Below are 18,058 nucleotides of genomic sequence, written 5' to 3' on the forward strand. Positions count from 1 at the left end.
GGAAGGTTATGTGCATTTTGAACGGTAGATGAATTTGGAATGGTTAGGTGCATTTGGAACGGTAGGTGAATTTGGAATGGTAGGTGAATTCGGAAGGTTAGGTGCATTTGGAACGGTAGGTGAATCAGTAGGTGCATTTGGACTGGTAGGTGCATTTGAAATGGTAGGTGGAATTTCTACTATAAATATACTCCTGATTGTTTGAATGAATTATCAAACATTACAAATCATACTCCAAATAATATATTTCTTCAAAGAAAATTAATGGACTCCAGTAGTCGAACATCTAACTACTCTATCGAAGAAGATAAGCTATTATGTCATGTTTATCTTGACGTCTCGCAAAATCCTATCATCGGTATAAACCAATCCAAAGATCGATTTTGGAGTCGTATTGAAGAAGCTTTCAATGGCAGCAGATCGAATAACATGCAAGAACGCAATAGAAGATCAATGCAATGTCGCATGCAAGTTATCCTCCGTGCTGTTAGAAAATTATGTGGCTGTGTAAGCATAATTGAAAAGCTGAAGCCGAGTGGCGCATCCGAGGAAGATATTGTAAGTCTTTAGTTTTAAAATATTCTAGATACGCTAACTTTATTTTTATACGGGTTGGATATTTTTGTGCAGTTGAACCGAGCAAAAGACTTAATGATGCAAGATAAAAATTTCAGTCGAGGATTCAAATTTGATCATGTGTGGCCTATCATGAAAGATTTGGAGAAATTTTCGGCCAACGACAGTGCACCGATACCACTATCAAAACAACATGTCACAAATTTGGATTCGTCACAATCAGATAATCAAGAACCGGAATCTCCAATGTCAGGTTCTCAAGGAATAAATTCATTTTCAATTAATTTAAGTAGTGATGAAAATGCATGTGGAACTCCATCTCAGCGACCACTTGGAGTGAAAAAATCCAAATTAAAGAAAAAAAGAGAAGAAAATGTATCAGATTTAATTTCTACGATGAAGGAAGGTCATCGCGATCTTATCAATGTACTACAAAAGGGAGCTACCGATATGCAACAAAATTATGATATTAAGCTGTTAATGTTGCAAAATGAACAAAAAAAGCTAGAAATTTGTCAACAACAAATAGCATTGGCTGCATTTCAAGAGGAGAATAAAATTTTGTACATGGATCTGACCACAATTGGTGATCCAGAAATGCGTCAAATGGTTCAAAATGAAAGAGCAAGAATTATGCAGAAAAGAGAGGAAGAACGTCGTCAACGTGAAGGCAACACATTTGGAAAATATTTTGGTGATTTTGGAGGATCTGGATCTGGATCAGGACCTGATTTTCCAGATTATTGATAATTTAGTTTGATTCTCTTTTATTTAATTTAGTTTGATTCTCTTTTATTATCCTTGCACTTAAATTAAATGTATTTGATTTCGTTTTTTTATTTTAATCGTGTGTTTGAATGTTTAAATATTATTCAATAAATTTGTGTATTCGATTATGTTATTTACAGTAATGATTTACATTAACCTTTCAATTTATAGATTAATATGTTAATCAAATAAATTTCAATTATTAATACTAACAAAATATGTTTTTATTTAATATATTAATTAAATGCTTTTAAATCATTTAAAATATATTAAAGAATTCATATATTATTAAATATATTATTTATTAAATTAATCATAATTTAAAAATAATAAAAAAGTAAATAAAAAAATTTTTTAAAAAAAATACAACACCCTGCGTCAAATTTTGACGCAGGGTGCCTTCACGCTATTTTCAAGTCCCGGTTGGAGATGCCTTAAGACATCATCACACAAATCTCAATAAGCACAACTCTACAACATCATCACACAATATTCACGACCAAACAAATTTCCAGTCCCTAACTAAATCCGAAATGCAAAAGTGATTGTACTCTTACAAGCTTGTTGTCCAAGATGCGATTCTGAATTTTATTTTCTCTCATACTTGATCGACGGACTCCGAAACATCTTCAAATATTCTTTTATTCATTTCCAACCATAAGAACCAAAAAAAATGTAGTGAATTATCAAATACCAGAAGTTGCTGAACTTCTCGAATGCGTGGCAGAGATAACTATATGGTACTCACTGCTTCTCTAGCCAATATTCTGTGCTCCTGTTTAAGCAGTAACGAAAAATTCTGCTTATAAAACTAAGTTTGCAATCTTAATTTCATTACTCGTAAAGTTGCTGTAAAAATGGACCTGGCATGCGCCAAGCTAAGATCAGCCATTGGATTCTCAAACAGCCCCATCACAAATTTGACCCCTCAAAATCTTCCTCACAGCATCATCAATTCTGCTCATAGGAACACATTCTTCTCCACAAGTAAGGTTAAATCGTCAATGAACTCTATGAATTCCGTTGGGACCATAACCTATAATCGAACAGGGGAACCCAAATCAAGAAATCGATCTTTCGACATGCCAAACTTCATTTAGATTAACTCAGCAATAACAAATGCGCATTTTCTTTTACCATGTCTATTCCAGCAAGTATACCCGCTTGAACAGAGTAAGTATAGTTAGCATCCCATTCCAGTCTATAATTGTGTTGTTCTCATTGATACCATTAGTCGTTCCACCGGCTCCACAAAGTGCTTAGCACAAGCTACAACCTTTTTCCTTGGAAATATGAAAAACAGCTACCAATAAGTAAGAAATCAAAATCCCAGATCAGATCAAAAGCTTTCATATAGTTTATAGATAGACCTTCCATCAACAAACGGAAATTTGTTTGTATAATTTGATGGAGCGTCTCCTTGTAAACCAGGTAGAATCTCAGTCATAGCTCGAACAATGTTCTGATCTTCATTATAGCTTTGGTAACAGTGTCCCCACCTAGGATCCCTACAGACCTGCAAAGACAGGATTTATGAGCCAGTGAAGCGTAGGTTAGAATCAAATCTATGGATTTATGAGTCGGTGAAGCGTAGGTTAGATATGGAAAACATTAACTTGATTTTACAGCGATACATGGAACAAACGCATATGGGATTCCAGTGACTCTAAATTCAAGAGCTGTTGCAGCACCTATCTTCTTAACAAGCTCGGGATCCCTGTCAATTTTTCCTCAAATTCAGTTCCCATCTGAAACAAGAACTTTTCGGATCCAAGAAAATACTGATTCGGATAGCGACTTGCCTGGTAACTCCAAGGCCAACATTGGAAGGAAAAATAGTGGTCACCATAGACATTATTTTGTCCATGAACAGCATCAATCCCATATATCATGGGAATCCCCAGACGGGTCGAAAGATCAACCTTTTGAAATTCATTCACCATACTCACCCAAGCCTCGGCTGAAGCCCGTGGCACCACTACACTCCCTCCCCCGCTCACAAGGCTACCTGATCATTGTTTTTTCACAGTTCAATCCACCATATTAGTTCGTTTTTAACCAGAAACCTACCCATAACGAATCTTGGCTCTCCAATGAAAAACTTCCTCATCACAAGTTTTGACCTGCCTGTCGTCGAATTTTCAAATATGACAAGCCAAATTAAACATTTTTTTGTAAGAAATTTAACAAAACAATGGAAATGTGACGCTTGCCGATTGAGTATTTCTTGATGTTATCTGCATTTGCAACTTTGCGCTCAATCTGTGTCATCTGTCCGATCTTTTCTCCAAGGGTCATTCTCTTCATCAAACCTTTGATTCTAACTTTCAGTGGCTGTTTCGGGTTTTTGTATTTCAAGTACTCCGCCTCTGCAAAACCAGCCCAAAGGCTGAGCACCACCAACGCCGCCACCAAGTGCACCGTAAGCCTCCCCATTCCGACCACCAGTATCACCGCCCTGTAACCACGATACAATATATTTTAAGTTACCCTTCCGTCTTCCCATTTATCTTCTAAAGGTGTTTTGGATCAATTCTACAATGCATTTATTACAACCCCATTAACGCAAAATGTGCCATATTTGTATGTTCTGACTATTAATTAAACACAAGAAATGAATCGTGAAATAATGATCTGCCATCACTTCTACTTATCTTGAATCATGGTGAAAAATAAAAAAAAACTTGAGCTTTATCCCATTCCTATTAACATTGGAGCTGGAAGTGGAAGGAAAGGTATTGGATATGATGCCGAAAATAGACCGATCTTATCAATTCAAGAAACTTACTTCCCAGTTACAAAAACTCCTAGAATCGAAAAAATTTATGCAATGCGTTATAAAATCTTTTCACTGGGAAAAAAAAAATCGAGTTGATTCTCAACTTCTGCTCCAAAACTCTCGCCAACTTGGTAGCTTTATATAATCGATGGATACATACAATTTTAGGCCGTTTCCTAATATTTTCCATTGGTGGGCTTCTCCAATTGGTAGAACAATTTGCAAAAATGGCATTAAATTCTATCCAATTCCAACCTGAGAGCTAAAATTTAATATATGATTTGTGTAAATTAAATTTTAATATAAAATTTAATTTCAACTATTGAACTTATATATAAAATGAATTTTTTGGTATAATTTTTTTTTTCAAAATAATGCAATTAGATATTTGTGTAGATTTATTGGGGGGAAAAAAGATTCATTGTCTTTGAGGCTTGAATATCGAAAAACATGGTGTCAATTCTAAATTCTCAATATTGAAAAGCATTATTAATTCTTATTCCCCTTAAAAATTTCACTTTCTGGGTAATGTTTATGTTGTTGTTTTGTTTTAGTTTCTTTATTCTTCTATTAAAATCGACAATCTTCTCATAATCTTGAATCTCAATAGTCTCTTTTTTGGAAGATGATTGTTTTTTATTCTCTTTACGTGGTTTTGTCGTTTTCTTTGCGTTTGTTTTTATCTTATCACCAGTTTGTATTTCTTTGATACTTCAAATCTTTCGTTTCTTATTATGTATAATATTTCTCTTTTGCTGTTCTGATTTCTCGAAACCATCCTTTATTATTGATAGTGGTGCATTCTTGTATGAGACAGACTTGTCTAATTTGAAAAAAAACATGTGATCTTCTTTGCTTGGGTGATAAAGTATGTTTCTTTTCTCTAGAATACTTGGTTGATGCAATATAAAATATGTAATTTTTAGAAATAATGTAAGATAGATATAAAAATATGGAAATGAATATTTTAAATCTTAGTGTGCATGTCGGTATATTTCTCAAGAGAACAACCAATAAATGACAGTACTGCAATCTCTTCGAACCAACAATTACGAAGCATACTTAATTAGGATATATAACAAAGTTGTTACAAAAACATATCACAATGAGACAATTCAATTGTATGAAAGATGTGGCGTGATATTCAAAATCATGAATTCTAATATAGATAATTATATGTTGAATTTCTTTTTTTTAAGGGAAGTAAATTTCATTGCATCAAATATGAAAAATTTACATAGACAACAAAAGAAAGAGGGGGGAAACCCTCCCTTCATATAAAACCCGCCACCCTTGCTAGCTTATAAGATGCATGGTTCGTTGATCGACAAACAAAGAGAAAGAAATAGATGGTAGTTTCGTAGGGAGGACTCAACAATCTGACCCATATACGAAACATCCATAGGCGACGAGTTAACAACATCAATTACCACCTTTGCATCTGACTCTAGAATGACATTTGAGAGTTGTATATCCTTCAACCAAATAAGCGGCTCTCGAATGCTAACTACTTATGCTATTGTCGGGGAGAAAGAACATTGAATCGATGATAGAGTCATGGGAATCCCGAACTATACAACCATATCCCATACATATACGTAGAGGTTGCTGAAAAACTGTTTACTCCAACCTTCATTAATTACCTTGGTTAGAAGAGGAGATGGATATGTTTGGGTGCCCAACTTGAGCTACCTACTAAAATCAGTAGTGATCTTGCCTTTGGTGATGTCGTTGATGTGATGCTCGATTCAAATGTTTCTTATTTTTCCCGAGTTGTTGCTTGTGAAATACTTGGTGAGAATTATAATACATATGATCAACAGACATATTCTTAAGAATATGCAACCTTAGTCTCTTGGAAGTAGGATACTAATTTATCATTTTTAGAAGCGGAGCTTACGGGTTAACATTTAATATATCGATCAACAACAACACGGTATACAGTCACCGACATCTGAATCATCAACAACAGACATTCTATTATAGAACTCATTATCGTTATCCCAAAAATAAAACTTAAAATATATGGTTTCGTCCTCTCAAGGTACTAAATGAGCTGAATGTCATTCCAGCAATCCAGATTTTTTGAATCATAGCATAAATTAAACAACACTTGTAAGGACGATATGGACTATACACAATTCTACTCACAAATTATAAACAATAATTTGACACACAAAATAATAAAAACACATATTTGATTTAACGCAAAATAGATTTAGCTTTACAACTCTAATTATTTAACATAAAATATATCAAAAAACAATTTAACACAAACCTTGCAACGCTTCATTGTGACAGATGAAAACTATCAATCCACATGACCTGATAATGATGACCGATTCCGACGAAGAGAAAATGGAAAAGAAAGGAAAACAACATAAAACGATTTTAAAAAGATTGAAACAACTAATATAAAAGAATATATGTAATTTTCAAAGTTAGATCAATGTTTTTGTAATTATTGCAAACATAAAAAGGAGGTATGTGTATTTATCATGCACTAAATCATCTGATTTTGTTATTTGGAAATGCAGTGATTTATATGGGAATAACATTGATTTTAAAGTCGATACAAAAGTTGAAACACTTATTTTTCTTGATAAGCATCTCCCAAGATGCAACACTTACTTCTTAGGATAATACCATTACAAACTAGAAAACATGTGAGTAGTTAGCTTTTTAAGTGAGTGAGATCATCAAAACGGGTGCTTTTACAAGACAATTATATATTAATTTTATTAACCGAGTATTTCTTATTTCAAATATTATTTTGATATCTTATATGCATATCCATATTATACATATATTAGATAATGTTTGACGGGTGAGATATGAATGCTATATCAAATAGATATGATATACTAATACATATGNTATAATCAACTACAATATCATCATTGGAACCAAACCAAACAATATCTAAAACCATAAGATCACTATAATACATATGAGATATTGTATGTAAAACTTGGTCATTGATTGCAGTCTCTAAATTTGTTACCGATCAATTAACAAGCCTCACAAATTCAATATTGAATTTGTTCATTAGATACCATTTTTCATCTTGAGTCGTGTTTCGCCTGATCTTTGTCAGAAAAAACATTATGTTTATCATTCCGACTAGACAATACTACCAGGGTTCAAATAGTAAAGTCGCATACATAGCCTGATCATTGAAATCAATCCATATTATTCTTGCCAAAGCAGTCAAAACAAGGGAACAATGTTTTTTTTTTAATAAATAAATAACCTTAATTTATGCTCATACATACAAAGACAAATACAAGACGGAACAGCAAACACGCTTTTAAAACCATTATGCTATGATATTATGCAGTCATAAACATATCTCCACGGGCATACGTACACACATGAGATATGGAGATAGTGAGATATATACCAGTCTCACATGGCCTGAAGCTCTGTGATTATAAGATAGAGTGGCTTATTTGTTTATCCATAGCCTCGGAGTAATACTCGTTATAATTTAGATAATCCCAGAAATGAGAAATACCAAATTCCCCATGTTTAGGTGACTGGAGATGAAGCAAGCGCAACTCCTTAAGATTCTTTGTGAATGTTCTTCTGATGATGTGAACCTGCAAAAAGGGTATGACAGTCGTTCATAGGAAGTTCGATAAATGGTTGGTTTATTATTAGCAAGGCAACAATAGAAACTAATAAATCTGCCGATATTTGTTAAAACAGTCAATGCTTGGGTAACTGCAGTTGGCTCATGTAGGCAATGTATTAAAAATTTTAAAGAATCACCTGTGAAACATCAATTTCAGAAAATCTATTGCTTGATCTTTCATCACAAGATCTGCCCTCCCAAATTCGTCCAGTCAAGCAAGACCGATAATCCATTGCACATTGCAATATTTTCTGGATAATTCTAGCAGTAGACTGTGTTTCATTGGATAAAAAACATCTGCAAAAAGTATGTATTGATTCAATCGAAACATAATCACATACAAATGTTCCTTCAGGAAAAAAATCAGCCGTATGGCAAAGGCCAAGTGGTTTCAACATTATCGAGATTTCATATTCAGATAACTAGTTCTTGTTATTTTCTATGCGCACTTCCACAACTATGAGTGACTTTAATGGATCACATTCAGTTCTTGCACAATAAGTGATATACCTTATGTGGTCACATTTGGAAAAAGGAACAGCAAAAACAAAGACCGAAGGATAGGCACATGTACGTGGACACCTTATCCAACCTACATATCAGCTGATAAAAATATCAAATCAATCATAAATTACGTATCAGTGACACAACTAGAAGCTTAACACTATTAAACTATGCCAACCTCTAGTTCACTGATTTGATGCAAGTGAACCAAAAACCTTCTACAATAATCATATATTTTAACTCAGATTTGTATCACATCATTGTATCATGCATGTTCTTATGATTTTTGGTCGCTTCTTTTTACCAGCAATAGTGTAAAAACTAGATGTTACTTGGGGAGATTGAGAGGAACAATACGGTGGAGGCACGAGATAGAGGGAGGTTTAAACTTACATGCGCAGTGACTCGGTCAAATATAGCATATGCACAGATTCCAGATCCAACATATCTTCAACCTGGAAAAATATCGAGACGGAATCACTCGTGGAAACAACAATGGAAATGTCGAAATGAAAGATGAGTTAAGGAGAGACACTAAAGAAACAATTCCAAAGAACTCAACTCGATTGGCATCTACAAGTTACAAATAAAGCATTCGATAAGTAGGCTATACCATTCAGTAGAGAGAAGAAATATAGTCCATGATATATAATCTAAAATTGAAAATATAAACCTTGTGCTTGATCGAGTTTAGAAACCTGAACCAGGATACTTGGGATAGTTGTGATTGCACATATTGCTGCAAAGTAGATACAAAATGATTTATCTCGTGCCTGTAAGAAAAGAAGCAGACAATCATAAAACAGAAGGACCAACATTTATCTGTTGAAGCAGCAAGCTGAATCACCATCATGAAGTGGCAAAATTCAAAATAAAAGTATACTTTTGTGGAATACTTAACAATCAATTGCCAAGGGGGCGAGGTTAGAGAACCATAAAAAAATGCCTGTCTCATCTTTTTTCTAACCATCCAGAGCAAAGAATCGATAACCAAGAAGATTTCCTGCCTATCACCAATTTTCTGTCCTTAGCCATCACTAATAATAGTTATTAATTAGGACACCAGCATCCCTAGATACCGGCCATTTAATAGGTAGATTAGCAGCTCTCTGACAAAGAAACCTGTTTCATTCAGATTATAACAACCCAAGATCACTTTTTAAGGGGGACGTTCTGTTATTTATCAGAAAAGGAAGTTGAAAGTGAAACATTCTGTTCAACCATGAATATTATATGATCAATATTCAGGAACATGACCCAAGTTTTTCTTTCATAAACAAAACAAGGACGTTATTCCCAACCACATAATATAACAACCAAAGATCACTTTTTAAAGGGAACGTTCTGTTATTTATCAGACAAGGAAGTTGAATGTTGAAAAATTCTGTTCAACCATGAATATTATATAATTAATATTCAGGAACGTGACCCAATTTTTTCTTTCACAAACAAAACAAGGGCGTTATTCCCAACACCACGAAAGGATTTTTTAATGGTGTACCTGGTATCAGTTAAGATTGAAAAGCAGAGCACTTCTCCTTTCTGTTGTTCTGCACGATAACTCTGCATGGGAAATCAAGTGAAACTAAGTACTCAGGAAAAATATATTTATTAACAAAAGAAAATAAAAACTTGTCTTCCCTGATAGTTTATATCTACTACACAAAAATGTTTGCCAGAGTCAAGTGCCATAATAACAAAAATGAACTATCGTATCGTGAACTAGATTTCTAAAAACTTCAACATTGGAACACATAGAATGATAGAATTGACTAATTTGGTCCTTCTAAAGACTGGATCCATATATTTTTAATCACGCCATTCTTTGTAACAGAGGATTAATTACCATTTTTGCCCATAAAGGTATAAACTTCTGCATTTGGTGTATATCGTTGTGCTGACTTGTTTTTCAACTGAAAGTTGCAGCCTCTATCCTACTTATCGTAGCTACTTACATTTTATAATTTTATTTAAACAGCCTAATAAAAAATATAATAAAAGTTTAAACATATCACATCTATAACCCTACATAACATTTGCAACTTCGGCGACTGAACTTTTTCTTCCTTCTCTTTCACAGTTTCACACTTCTTTTTCCGACTTATTATTTTCCTTTTACTTGCGTTCTTCTAAATGCCTATGATTTCTTGTTTTGTTTTTAAACTTCCTAAATTGTTATCATTGCAGCCTTGCCAGTAAGCACCGAAAAGTCGATGTCATTTTTCAAATTTCACCAGCAACTTCAGATCCGGATCTTCTATTTGGACATTTAATTTTTCTTGGATTTAAATATGGTTATAATATTGAAATAAGCATCCCAATCTGGATGGAATCAAGATCTCATAATATAGAAGTCAGGCATAGATCTAGAAGATCAATTCGTGCTCAACTTGGACACATTTACACCCTACCTGATAGTATTAGCATATGAAACCAAATTAAAAAGCTCACAAGCTCTAGTGACGTTTTTCTGTACTCTCTAATTAAGCCCACGCTACTCCCATGAAACTTTACACGACAATGAACAGAAAATGCATTAGTTCAGCCTGTTATTGGCAGTAATTAAATAAAGATATCGTTTCTTATAAAAAAATAATAATAATTAAGAAATCACAAACTGTCTTAAATGTGTTGGACAATCTAAACCATCGACTTTTGTCTCCAACTTGTATAAGGCCATAATTCAAATAATAAACGACATTTCAGAATGTTGAGACAGAAACCCTTCAATTTCTTTTTTCCAAAATAACATACACAAATTATAAAGAAACCAGACAACTTTTGGCCTTTTGTCAGGAAGCTCCACATTAACCAAGCCTACTCAGAAGGGGAAGTGGTATCATGTCTCCATGCGAAAATTTAATGCTAAGAAAGTAAGGTGAATGCGAGACAATTACCTTCAGTGACAACCATGCATCACTCAGAGAGAAAACAGCAAGCTTGAGTTGTATTAGAAAATTAAAGATATCGGAATATATTTTTAATGCGGTAGGAGTCAGAATGATGCTGACTGGCCAATCTACTCGATAACCCAGACCTAAAAAATCAAAGGAATTGATTCCTGCAAAACGAAAGATAATTGATCAAGACCATTAGAGAAACAGGGAGAACCAGTCACTATCATGCAGGTTAAATGATATGTGAAAGTACAATAGTCCCAAATAAAGAAGGGATTAAAAGCCATATTGTACCATTGGTAGAAGCCGATAAATGTGAGGTCCCTTCTTCTTTTAGGTACACATAGAGCCTATCTTTATTAGGGTCTCCTTCACATGAAGACCTTCGAACAGACAACTCAAGAAACCCTTGAATCTCTGGTATCCTCTTATCTGCTTCCTTGGCATGCCATTTCTGATGTGATGGAGGCAAAATAGTAAGTAATCTTCAATTTCTAAGAAATGGTTGCATAAAAGAAAAGGAACATACACGATGCCAAAGAGACAAAATAAACATGTCAGCCCAATCTGCAAATTCCATGAAATGGTAGCGCCGCAGCGCCAACAAATGTTCTTGCAACTTAAATCCTTCTACAAGCAACTTGATGGCCAACTTGCTTAAATATCGGTATCTAATTGTGTCAAGAAAATGAAGAGTACTGATCTTCACACACCCCATATATATTCAGCAATAAATTTGCTTACATATTATATTCCAGGGCAGAAAATGAAGTGAGGAATCCCTTTATGCTGCACAAAAATCAGTACTTGAAAGCATAAACAAGTAGTTCTATCTTTCAGAGTCAGAAAGCTCAATAACCAGAGGGTAAAAGCTTTCGCTCGTGAGACAAGTAGCACCCAAGCAGAATTTGACTACTCCTAAGAGCATGATATGGGAAAATGGTAAAAAAAAATACAGAAAAATTGCATTTTCGCGGTTTGAATCAACAATATGGTCAAGAGGGAAAAGGCTTATTTGGGATAAGGCGAAACCTCAAAATCAAGAGAATTGTTCCACTGGACAAACAGTTTCATATTGCATGTTGTTGAAAGTAGAGGCAGGGAAATTGTCTTGGACTATTTGTAGTATTTTTTGAGAGGCAAAATTTCAAATTTTTATCGCATTTATCAAAAGTCTCTTTAGTGTAAGGATACTGGTGTAAAATCTCGTCCAACAAGCACTTTTTTATCACAAAATCCAACGGCATCTCAATTGCTGCCACCAACCTCGACCTGTGGTCTCTATGGGATCTATCGACAACATTGCCAAATCTTCCAAGCAAGCTCTCCCAGGAACCACAGTCAGAAATATTTGGTAGCGGATCGCTTTCTTTCTTAAGAAAAGGTGAAAAGACATTGTTCAATTCAGCATTATTTTGTACACCTGTGTCGCTGAATTTATCTATATTGTGGTGATTGATGATATCAATACAAGTTTCAGGACCTTCAGGTACAACTGAGCGATCATTCCCAGAGTTCAGCACATTGTGGCGGGACAGCTTGTCTGCGTACTCCTTAAGTGGGTCTTGTACAGAAGCAAAGTCAAAGTAGGTATCCCCATAATTTGCAAGACCTCTTCCTCCATGCATGGTCTTGAGATTAAATAAAGAATTTCTGTCCCGTGCTGGGTTCATACTGAAAAAAGAAGAGTCGTACATAAGCTTCCACGGCAGTACACTACATGCCCGTGAGGACACACGAGTTCCCTGAGGATGCCAATATTTATTGCTGCTATTCACCTTTGAGGTGTTTTCAGAGAGATCCGAGTCTGCGTTGAGCAATTCACAGTTTCTCATGCTCAGCTCCAGTCCACCACCATGTGAAGGCAACCATGACTTTCCATCCGCCCCCTTGTGAATGTGCTGAATATCAAAAAACCATCGACTATGTGGTATGCTTGGAACATGGGTTCCAGGAGTTTGTAAAGATTTTGGCTCAGTAACCAGAAGGTTTGTTTCCTTGTAGAAAGGATGCAATGCATAACCAGATGTGCCATCCATTTTGAATAGAACATCCTCCACATAGCATGAAACCTCACTTGGGGAAAGATTTGGAGTTTTATTGATGTGGGAGAAACTCAAGGAAAAATCTAAGGCATCTAAATAACCTTGCTCATTAGTTTGAGCATCATGAAGCAGCTGTTCAACCTCATTTTTCTCCTCAAAGATTTCAGAAGACGAGCAGTCAGATGACTCCATAAGATCTTCCACATAAGAATACTCATCCAGAATACTCGATACCTCAGAGTCCACTGTACTGTCACTGATAATTAGATAGAGAACTGATTAATATGGATGGTGATAACATAAAATAAACAAGGCAAAAAAATATGAAGAACTTACATATTTTGATTTCTTCCATCAACAGAAGATAATCGAAAGTTAAGGTTCTTTCGGATATTATTCCCTACTCTCATTGAAATACCTTGAGAAATAGCCTGAAAATAAATTAAAGATGCTACCAATAAGGCAACAAAATGAAATATAGAGATGTGTCCGTAAAAACAGTAGCAGTGTAGCACTTAAAACCAGTGTTCTAAAAAGCCCGCTTAAGCGCGCTTAAGCTTGAAGCTCGGAAAAAACGCCCCGCTTCGGAGAAAGCGGAAAAAAGCGGTCAAACTGTAGTTTGATCGAATTAAGCGTTTAATTAAGCGTAGTTAAGCACAATTAATAACATCTATTTATTTTTTAATTTTTTATTTTGAAAGTATGTCTTTTTATTTTAAAATAATAAATTAGGTTTATAATTTAGATGTTTATTTTTTAATTTTAATTATGATTAAGCGTGTCTGATAATGATTTGACAAATATTTAACATTTTTAATGTGGTCTAGTTGCAAAAACAAATAAAGATTGTAATTTTGAGATTTTTATTCTTCTATAAATATGAGAATTAATGCATCAGACTTAAATTTATCATATTTATGTATTATTTTATCTATTTATTGGTTTGAGATAATTACAATTACACTAAAGATAATAAAACGTTTTTTCACGCTTAAGCCTGTGCTAATCTCGCTTAAGCTTGAAAAGCTTGGAGCTCGACATCCGCGCTTCGGGGCGCTTTACGCTTTTTAGAACCTTGCTTAAAAGTTAAAACAAATGGTTCAACCAAAAAACGCTAAGTGTGCATGTCTTTAAAATTCTGACACGCTTTCAGCGGTTCAGTATCTTCAAGAGCAAAGCCAATAAATTAACAGAAGTCAAAAGATTTGAGGTGGTCATTAAAATACTCCAAAATGCCTAGATGCACCCCCTATCAAATCAAATATTACTCAAATGTGTTAATTATAACTTCAGTTTTACCTACAATGTTTCATCAATCATCAAAAAGGTTATAATTCCATGTTTCCTTACATGGATGTATATTACATACATGTATTGTTGAATAATATGCAAAAGAGACAGGAAAACACCAGTTCAAAATTTAGTACGAAAAGCAAATTAAAAAACCTCATATTCAATAATGCCGTTACCGGTCGAGAACTAAATTCAAATTTAGCTAACTTGTCATCCATCTTTTCCAGCATTTTCTGGTAGTAAGTGGCTCTTGCAAGCACCATTGTTTCGATAGCTCCTTTGTCAAACGTCAGTGGGATCGCAAACCATGGATATATGCTGGACAACTCTATCAAACTGGGAAGGATCTCTTCATGTGCATCATATGTGCCCGTGCTATTACACAGCTCGAGCAGTTTCATTAAAACTTGAAGTTGCTGGCCAGTTCTAAAGAGTGGAATCAGGCACTCTTCCAGAAAACAGGGTAAAGGAACACCATCTCTTACCTGAGATAAATTAACCCACCAGATCAGAGGACAGAGGTGCTCTTGAATAAAACCAAAGAAGCATTTCTAAAAAGTGCCAGGATCTAGAGCACTAAAGATAGCTTTACCTTGACAGTGGGCAAAGGTGAGGCGATTCCCACGTCTTCTGATGCATAAATTGGATAGTCACTGGCGTATTCCACAACAAACTCCTGGTAAGGATCACTAACCCTGCCATCATAAATCCACGACCTAATAAAGCCACAATATGGTTCACAAGACTTGAGAAAGAGAAACTTGAGGAGGGCTCGATGGTCTGGATCAGCAACCTAAAAGGAATAGAAAAACAACTGTAAGACAATTCACAAATGGTAGTTAACAAATGGCAGTTACATATATGCACGTAAAATTTTCAAAACTATCCAATTATCACCCAAAATCAGAGGAGTATGCTGGAGGGACCATTAGTTCTACATTTCAATGGAAAAATTATCAAAGACAAGTTCAGTAATCACTTCAGGAATACACAGGTAAATCTTCAAAAAATAATTTGTGGCATGATGTTTCCAGCAGCAGAAAAATCTGATCTATTTTTCTTGGAAAACTTAATCTCAAGAAGACGGTTTCAAGGCATTAATCGAGCTTTCTAAGTTATCCTACTGAGTAGAAGGACATGTACATATTTCAAGAACAAAAACAAAAAAATAAGGCCCATTTAAGGAGTCAAAGATGCTCATACACAGTTTTTTGATCCATTGGTATTTTAAAACTTCCGGCAAGCATATTTGTAGGGAAAACCCTCAATTTAAGAATGTGAGTGCATAAAAGCTGAAAGTTGATAATAACGTCCAGATTATGTGTAAACAAACTAGAGCAATAAAGCCGTTTTGGATGGGCTGACAGCTGACCTTTAGCTGAGAATATAGAAATGAGAGTAAATCAGCACCTCTTGGGAAGGCTCTCAACTCTGAGTTCGCTTTAGTCTTTAAGTCTTCCAAAGATGACACAGGAAAACCGACAGCAAGATGATTGACGTTGCAGATGTTTCCAAGGGCTTCAATCTGAGTTGTGATTCCCCTGGTATGAAGGTATACCTCCAAAAGGGTTTCAGAATGTGAGATGCTAGTAAGACATCCCCCATCATTCGTCTTTGACACACGCCTTAAACTAACAGATGCAGATAATGTATTGAGTGCAGCATCATGACCATCTAAAACCTTTCGAACACAAACAGCAAATGCTTGATTGATAAGAGTGTGTCCATTCCGGGACCATTTTCCTTTTTCACAAGAATCACTGTTTTGATTTTGATCAAGATCTCTGAATTCATCCAAATCAGGCCTTGCAAAATAATTAGCAAAAATACGAAGACAAAAAACAATGCAACCGAATCGTCCAAAAGTGGTAAGTAGGTTCCCTACGGCAGATGTACTGGAACACCAGGTCCACAAACTTGGGATTCTATGAGAGGTTCTGTCAGTCGAACTGCAACCGAGTAATAAAGAGAGTTTCTCGATGGACATCAAAGCCGACTCCCCGCCGTGAAGAGCATTCATCGCCAATCTCACCAAACTAGGCTCCTAAAACCGTTAAAGACAATTAAAGAGAGAGCCAAAAAATGAGAAATGAATTAAATGATGTTACAGTAGGATCCAAGAAAAAGAACCAGAAAAGTGGCTCCATCATATGCAATTAAATTTATTCAAGAAAGCGAAAGATTAATGGAAATCATTGTTGGAATGAGCTTTTATTTTTGCAGCGTTACTTATAACAAAATATTTGGAGTCAGTTGATAAATGCATTGATAGAGTGTTGCTTAGAAAGAGCAGTCTTTAATCTTTATACACATATCAAGACTTATCCACATAGGTTTCAGATGTCCACTCACACACAACAAATCTTCCAATTTTAGTTCCAAAAATTGTATTATGATTCAGAAATTGAGATGACAATTGAATATTCAGTCTGATACACCTTCACGTTGGTTCAAGAATTAGATAACTCCATCCAGACACCGGGAAAGAAGTTGATATAATCGGGGACTTTGTTATTTTATAATTTGCGGTTCAAAAACCAGTTCTCTATTGAGTTTTATCATCTCGCAGATCATTCTTACATTAAAAATGGACCTTTGGTACTCTCTATTTAGTTCCTGTTTCTAGCTTCTGCTACTTTTTAAAAAAAATGACATCTATCATCGCCCATTCTAACTAAGCGAAAAAAAACAACTAACAGCATCACGTGAAGAACCAACATGATTAATGACTCTCTAACAAGTAAGTATCTTCTAAAAGTTGGCAAGCACCTCATTTCTACCGAAATATATCCAAAGAATTATAAATTCACTGAATAGGTCACTAAATTCGCCACCTTCCATGTACTACGAAACTGGATTCCCATTCTCCGCTCATAAAAATAAAATTATGCACGACAGAGAGATATAGAGAGACAAATTACAGAGACGGCATAATTTGTGTAAAAATCACTCGAGGCTTGGGAAGAAGGTCGAGTGGACGAGACGGTTTGGGAAGCGAAGGAGTCCCACGATCTGGGTGGAACCCATGGATCGTCAAGCTTAAAATCCTTCAGGAGAGATGACAATGCAGCGGTCGACGCCTGCAACGCAGCCATCAGCGCCGCTAAAACGCCGGCAATCTGTCTCGCAACGCCGGGGGTGTGGTGTAGTTAAGTCGAAAGTTTGAAGAGAGGGAAAAACAATGAGGGGAATTGGATCTTTAATAAGGTTATTTTTAAAAAAATAGAAATTCAAAAGTTAATTCTCTGAATAAAAAAATTTGAGATATCAAATTATAAATAAATACATATTAAATTATACATTTATTTCCTGCCAAAACTATTCAATAATAAATAAATTTATTGAAAATGACGAATATTTTATTGCATTCAAGAAATAATTTTTTGTTGACTTACAAAATTTGAAATGAATAGATTTGAAATTCATATCAAATCCGTCAATTTTGAGTTGTAACTCAGGAATAGTTATTGACATTGGAAATTCGTAAAAATAATTTTTTTCCCATTTCACGTGATTGTTATTCTTCAATTTGTGTCTTTTTTTAATTTCTCCCTTTTTT

The 18,058-nt window shown here is 34.9% G+C and overlaps 2 protein-coding genes and 1 pseudogene across 6 annotated transcripts; 1 reads left to right on the plus strand and 2 right to left on the minus strand.

The window, feature by feature from the left end:
- The first annotated feature begins 285 nt into the window (after positions 1–285).
- On the plus strand, positions 286–1,342 carry LOC140972114 (uncharacterized). Its single transcript, XM_073434582.1, has 2 exons — positions 286–558; positions 631–1,342. The coding sequence occupies exons 1-2, from the start codon at positions 430–432 to the stop codon at positions 1,321–1,323; spliced, it is 822 nt and encodes a 273-aa protein (XP_073290683.1). The 5' UTR covers positions 286–429; the 3' UTR covers positions 1,324–1,342.
- A 735-nt stretch (positions 1,343–2,077) lies between these two features.
- On the minus strand, positions 2,078–3,977 carry LOC140971988 (uncharacterized; annotated as a pseudogene).
- Positions 3,978–7,343: 3,366 nt separating this feature from the next.
- LOC140973199 (uncharacterized) lies at positions 7,344–17,645 on the minus strand. Of its 5 annotated transcripts, none has more exons than XM_073435814.1 (14): positions 17,421–17,645; positions 15,872–16,543; positions 15,092–15,292; positions 14,676–14,984; positions 13,543–13,637; positions 12,356–13,456; positions 11,691–11,832; positions 11,456–11,615; positions 11,162–11,325; positions 9,766–9,827; positions 8,938–9,037; positions 8,658–8,719; positions 7,898–8,057; positions 7,344–7,725 (listed from the first exon to the last, which is right to left on the minus strand). In XM_073435814.1, the coding sequence occupies exons 1-14, from the start codon at positions 17,592–17,594 to the stop codon at positions 7,555–7,557; spliced, it is 3,573 nt and encodes a 1,190-aa protein (XP_073291915.1). In that variant the 5' UTR covers positions 17,595–17,645; the 3' UTR covers positions 7,344–7,554. The 5 variants fall into 5 exon arrangements, 3 of the variants coding, with proteins under 3 accessions (XP_073291915.1, XP_073291914.1, XP_073291916.1); XM_073435813.1 differs by having other exon boundaries at positions 12,356–13,462; XM_073435815.1 differs by lacking the exon at positions 7,344–7,725 and having other exon boundaries at positions 8,963–9,037; positions 12,356–13,462.
- Between the last annotated feature and the right edge of the window lie 413 nt (positions 17,646–18,058).

This window comes from Primulina huaijiensis, chromosome 3, assembly GCF_012295235.1.
Source record: "Primulina huaijiensis isolate GDHJ02 chromosome 3, ASM1229523v2, whole genome shotgun sequence".
NCBI classification, from domain to species: domain Eukaryota; kingdom Viridiplantae; phylum Streptophyta; class Magnoliopsida; order Lamiales; family Gesneriaceae; genus Primulina; species Primulina huaijiensis.